At 29.7% G+C, this 6,688-nt stretch overlaps 1 protein-coding gene across 1 annotated transcript; it reads left to right on the plus strand.

The window, feature by feature from the left end:
- The first annotated feature begins 240 nt into the window (after positions 1-240).
- LOC145847313 (fibroleukin-like) lies at positions 241-6,109 on the plus strand. The gene is made up of 9 exons (XM_082953565.1): positions 241-553; positions 727-930; positions 1,646-1,849; positions 2,035-2,165; positions 3,449-3,545; positions 3,782-3,869; positions 4,032-4,099; positions 4,750-4,914; positions 5,852-6,109. Exons 1-9 carry the CDS (start codon positions 241-243, stop codon positions 6,034-6,036), a joined length of 1,455 nt encoding a protein of 484 aa, XP_082809691.1. The 3' UTR covers positions 6,037-6,109.
- Positions 6,110-6,688: the final 579 nt, after the last annotated feature.

Genomic DNA, 6,688 nt, shown 5'->3' on the forward strand with positions numbered 1-6,688 from the left:
GTTGATAAAATGTCTTCATTAAAATCTGAATCACAATACTTTAGTATAAAAATGTAAATAAAGGTTTCGTTTTAGCAAACACTTAAGCTGAAAATAATAAAAAAAGTTTTTAAAAGTTTAACATTTAAACATTTTTGACAAAATGATAAAATTTACCTTCAATAAAAGTATAACATTATATTAGAATTTTACTAGTACTGAAGCTTTTTTGCATTTTTATAAATACCTTGAAAACAGAAAATGTTTGTGAAAATATTTGTGTTGTTATTCTTGATATCGGCCGCTGCCAGCCAAGTTCCACGCGAACAGCTTTACGCTAAAGACAAAGAATGTGTGCTGAAGCAAGCGCAGGTTCTCAGTTGCGATGGCAACTCAGTACTGACCCTTCCGACGGGCCCCACTGGACAAGCAGGGTTGCCTGGGATGAAGGGCGAAAAGGGCGACATGGGTGAAAGTTTCAAAGGGACAAAAGGGGAGCCTGGAAAGGAGGGAGAGCCCGGTCTAACTGGTAGCCCTGGAAACGATGGGAATCCCGGTGTCGACGGGTTACCAGGTTCATCTTTTTGTAAAAAAAAACTTTAATGAGCTGTGTTTAGTTTTTCATGATTTTATAAAGTAAAATAAGATCTGCAGTGGCTTGCCATGAATAAAAATAAATAAGGTGCTAAATTTCTTAAACCTTATGAACTACTTGCAACAAGTATTAAAAAAAAAAACATTCCAAAGGTGAAAACGGAGCAAAGGGCAGCAAAGGCGAACCCGGACCCGGGTGCAGCATGAAGGAGATAAGAAGAATAAACAAGAGACGGAAAACGATCGAACAGGATCTTGCAGCTATCAAGAACAAGACTCAGCAGCTGAAAGCAAAGTACGAGAAGTTGAAGTCGGATCACGAGGCGTTGAGAAACCTCGCCTACCGATTTATGGGAGGTCGTTTTTAAATTGTAAAAGTTTTTTTAAAATTAAATTAAAGCAAAACCAAATAGTAAGCTTGAAAAAGTTTTATTAAGGTTTTGAGTGTGTGAATGTTGTTAACAATTATCAAACTGTGAAATATAAACAAAATATTTTTTATCATTGAAGTATCTTTTTTGTTACAATTTACTATCATTGATTATGTTACATGACAGTTCAAGTTCGGAAAATTCAAGTTCTTAAAAAATTTTCAAGAGTCTAGTTCTAAAAGAATACTGTATTTTCAAAAAGCATTAAAAAGCAGTTATGGCTCTTATTATCAAGATTATGATGGTAAAAAGAAACCTTAAAAAGTATATATTAAAAGATAGTTCTAAAAATTACAAAAATTACAACTTGTTTTAGCCATGTCTTAGAAAATATTAAAAAAATATTTTTTTAGACATTTAATAAAGTTACAACCGCTTTAAAAGAAAATACGTATTACTTTGAGAGATATGACCTCTAAAATATTTCTTTTAAGAATTAAAGTTGTCGGAACTTGAACTACCCGAATTTGAGTAGATTTGCGTGCAGCTCATTGTTTCGATACATACACTTTAATTCTAAGTTTAAGTACAATAATTGAATCTACAAAAATGTTTCCTTGTAAATACAGACGTGAAAACAGTTTTCTTTCAAATAATTCAAACGCAGGCAGGATTTTGTAAAAGAAATAAATCTTTACAAGGTCGCCCATGTAAAGTGGACTCGGTCAAAATACAAAATGGAAAATCAGACCTTTCTGTGAACGATAAGGTCATCAACCACGGTGAATCATTCAAACTTTCTTGTGACGACAACTACTTCAAGTCTGGACCACAAGTTAGAACATGCGTGGATGGCTCAATAAGTCCAAGCTTTGAGGAAGACCCGTTTGTCTGCATTGAAGGAGGTTTAGTACCTAATGTTGTAAAGAAGTTTATGTGCGTAATAACCGACAGTTTTCAAACAATTCTTTTATTTTATTATAAACTCTTATTAACTTCGTTGAGTTATACTTTGTGATAAATATTACCTAAGTTAAGTTTACTCCCGTAACTGTTTGTTCATCTGTGTAAACTATATTTGTTTCTTTAGTAAGAAACTGCGACCAGTTAAAAAGAAAAGACCCGTCCGCAGTAAGCGGAATCTACAAAATAAAGCCTTTTGATAACATTTCGAAAGAAATAGAAGTTTTTTGTGACATGAACGATACAAATGGATGGATTGTAAGTATTTCTGCTACTTTCAGTTTTAAAATTTGTTAAATTCTACTTATATAAGAATTTTAATAAAATAAAAATCGTTATAGCTCAATTTAAAGTGTAAGAAGTAATTTGCCTTTTATACACCTGTTGTTGAAATGTTAATTTAGGAAAAATTTAAAAAACACAATCAAAGTTTCACAATGTAGCATTGGATTGTGGTATACTTAACTTATTAGTACTACCCATCATAATTAAGTCCTACCTTATTCAATTACTATCTAATAAATACTAAGTTATATTGAGACTACTTAATATAATCAGACAAGACAATTTGGAGTGATGAATCTATTATATAAAGAACCACAAAACAATACAAACAAAAGATTCAAAATATAAATTACTATGATAAACACTTTAAAAAATATAAACAATATAAAAAATATAATTTTGAAAAAATCTATTTCAAAAGACTTAAAACAATAAACTAGAAATTAAACACAACTTTTAGTAAACAAGAAACTGTTAAAGGTTTAATAAACTATTAAACTATAAACCTGGCTTAAATATTTAAACAATTAAACACCAGTTGAAATATTCACTTTAAAAAAAAAACAATACTTACAATAAGCATTCACAAAAAAGTTCAAGATATGTCGTTGCTTCAAGCTGCACACCAAACTAACTAACTGCTTACATGAAACTTCCTCATCATGTTTTGATGTTTAGTTGCATCAGCATTTAGTTTGAAACATTTCGTCATTGTACAAATATGGCCGTTTGTTGTCTGGCTCATGCATTCAACCTTATCAACTCTAAATACTCTGTTGAGCAGAACGTTTAAACAATGAATAATGCAAGTATTTATTACAACAAAGTAACACAATATCACACTTTCATCAGCAGCTTTGTTATCTTAAGAGCTTAATACTTTTTTATTCTACTCAAAATGAATACGAAGTTTGAAATCACCTTGTATAACGATAATAATGTTCGATTTGTACACTATACAATTTTTAATGTTAAAACATAAGCTTTATAAAACTTACAATTGTGTTTAAAGAAGTAAGTTTTGTAATATATTTTGTTTTTTTTAATAACTTGTAACTGTTGACTAACTAGTAGAGCGTCGTTAGAGCAAGTTGTGAAGTTATAAATAAAATAATATTAATATTTTGTTTGTTTAAGCATAAACTTTTTGTTATCGTCCAAGAGTTCAAGCTTAAATATCAGATAGCTGAAACAAAGCAATTATTTCTATTTCATAACTGTTGTTACAAAACAATAACGTAAATATTATCCTCAAGGTAATTCAACGTAGATTGCCTGATGGTGTTAACTTCGCTAAAAGATGGGATGAATATTTAGAAGGTTTTGGTGATAAACACGGCAGTTTTTGGATGGGTTAATACTTTTTTTAAGTATTTGTACTTTTTTAACAAAAAATCAGGACACCTAGTAAAAATAGCTAAGTAAAAAAGATAATTGTATTTAAAACTTATAAACATTTAAGTTAAAAATTCATTTTTTTATAGTTTACTCTCAAAATAGTATGTTATTCGAAAAGTTTATTTAAAATTATTTCAAAAGCTACTAACAACAGACCATTGTTTTTTTTCTAAACGTAATAAAATTTAAAGGATTAAGAAGAATGTACGAGTTATTAAAAACAAAGGACTACACTGTTCGCTTCGATTTGAATGGTAAAAACAAATATGGATATGCTGAGTATGGGTTAATACATGTATACTTGTTTTTTACTTATTTTTTAAAATTATTTCTAAAACTGCTTATAAAGTATCGAAGAAACTACACAACTTTACAAATTTTGAAATAAAACAACTAAATAATAAATTGTTTCAACTCTACTTAAACAGTTTTATATTGCAGAGAGTTTTACTTAGGCTCAGAAGAAGAAAAATTTCCCTTGACTTTCGGAAACTACAGTGGAGACGCAGGTTGTTTTATAATTGAAATAAAAAAATATTTAAAATGTTTTTATATAAACTGTTATTTTACTAACAAATATAAACTACGTCTGCAAGCAATTTTGACAATCGGAAGTTGTAGAATGTTATTAGTCCGGTAATAAAGTTAAGTGGCTTGAAAAGTTTTTTATTTCTTCTGGATTTAGTTACAGTTATTTCTAATCACTAAAACATTTTTTGCAAACAATAAGTCTAAAATATGTTGGAATTATTTGTTGTTAAGAGGTTTTATAAAACTATTTGATCATAACATCGACTTATGTTGAAATTAGTTTACCATCACCACAATTTATACATGTTCGTATCTAAACAGTTTTTATACTGTAGCTTTATATCAAAGTTTTAATTGTTTTACCTATGTTGCGTCATTAATTTAAAAAGTATTTCAGAATAAGTTAATAATAGTTTCACTCGTGATGTTTTGCGATATTCGCTTAATTAATTTTCTTTTTTTTTTAATTTCAATAGTAAACTAAAATATTCTCTTTCAAAAATATTGCTTGATAACAAAGAAAATGTCATATACCTGTAAAATACGTTACCATTCTAATTTAGTTTTTACTCCCTGCTATAATTGATAATCAAGTTCTGCTAGTGAAATCAAAAACAACTTTTATTAGGAGACGCTTTAAAGGGGAAGGAAAGAAAACGAGTTTGGTCCTATATGTCTGACAGTTACGAATTGGAACGGGTACCGAAAGTGAACAGTGAACCTTCGGCTCAGGGCATGAAATTTTCCACCTTCGACCAGAATCACGACAACCTCCCATCGGGGAGCTGCGTAGGTTCGTGTTTGTCGATATGAGAAGTTCATGGTAATCAGCTCGGGACGCGTTCAAAATCCGACCGCGATCAAAATCCACCCGCGTTCAAAATCCACCCCCGATCATAACCAACCTAGTCAAATTCGAGAACCGCTAACTGATCGAGGGTTAAGGGTAATAGTGATAGTGAAAAACAAATTAAAAATAAATATATTAAATAAATTAATAATTAAATTAATAAATAAAAAATGGGTGGATTTTGAACGCGGGTGGATTTTGATCGGGTGGATTTTGATCGCGGGTGGATTTTGATAGTATACCATCAGTTCAATTTGCAATTAAAGTAAAAAAAAAAGCTTTATGATGCTCCGGATCCAGCGAACAGAAACCGCTGGCGTGTTTTTTAGCTGGAAATTTTATTATAAAAATAAAACAGGGTTGGTTTTTTTAATAACACATTTTTGGAATGTGCCCTTAATTTGATTATTAGATTACAATAGTGCTTATTAAAATAAAAATTATTAAAGTTTTGCTTTCAAAGATTGCTTTTAATTATTTTCAAAAACATGCGTTACTAGAGGTTATAAATCTAGCACATCGACTACAAAGGTGACCCAGCCAAATTTTTGCTGTTTTTTATTTTATTAATTCTAAAAACTAATAAAAAAAAACTTACTAATAAATGCTTTCAAAAAGTTTTAGAGACACTTTGTTCGTTTTATATTAAATTTATGAAAGTTTTAAATATGTTTCAATTTAGAAACCAATTAAAACACCTTATTAGTTTACAAATTTTAATTAAAACATTTACGATAAAATTATTTCTAAACAATGGATTCAGACACGTGTCAAAGGTACAATAAGTATTACTCAAACCGACTAAACCTAAAAACTAAAAAAGCTTAATGTCCAAAACTATAACGAGTTAAATAGAAAAGGCAACTTCAAAACGGAACAGGTCGTCATGGTATGGGGGGCTGGTGGTACAACAGGTGCACGCATTCGGCGCTCAACGGTGTCTACATGGAGTCCGATTCGGACTACTTCACCCCTGACAACGGGTTCAACTGGTACACCTTCGACAAGTACGACTTCCTGATTTCTGCTCAAATTAAAATCAGGAGAAGGAGCGACGACTGGTGACGCGACAGTTAATAAGATTTCAAAAATTTCAGCAAATTTGAACTTCATCCTCGTTGCAACTCTATGTTTTTATTGTCATATGTTATTGTATACCAAACAAAAAAATTCAGTTTATTCATCAGCAATATCATGTTATAAACTATTTTCGAGCATTTATAAAATTGTCCTTGGTATAAGTTGTTGTCACAACAAGCTTCTACTTCATTTAATAAAACATACTCAAACTAATTAAAAAGGTCAATTTTGATTTAGTTTATTGTCAATGATTGTTGATTAGTAATGTTCAAATAAAAATTTTAGCAGCCAAAAGTTTTTCTGCTATTAAAATAATTTCAACAAAACGAAATAGTTTTTTTTCGGGCTTCTATTTTAAAGTAGTATGTTAAGAATCATAATTAAGACGCAGTAAACGTAATGAAGATCTTTGTAATAACATGTAGGTTGTAACTAATGATTCAAATTAACTGTTTTTAAATATATACAAAATTTTATTCAACTGCTTACAGTTAACAAAAAGTTTTGTTTAACAATTTTTTTAAAACCTATCATGATAAAATAGTTTACAAACTGTTTATTAATAAAAACAAAGCTGTAAAAACCTAAAACGTTGCAAAATATTATAAAGATATAGTTACAAAAAATTTTTAATCTG

The sequence above is a fragment of the Thalia democratica genome, unplaced genomic scaffold (genome assembly GCF_965202585.1).
Source record: "Thalia democratica unplaced genomic scaffold, ktThaDemo2.hap1.1 HAP1_SCAFFOLD_880, whole genome shotgun sequence".
NCBI classification, from domain to species: domain Eukaryota; kingdom Metazoa; phylum Chordata; class Thaliacea; order Salpida; family Salpidae; genus Thalia; species Thalia democratica.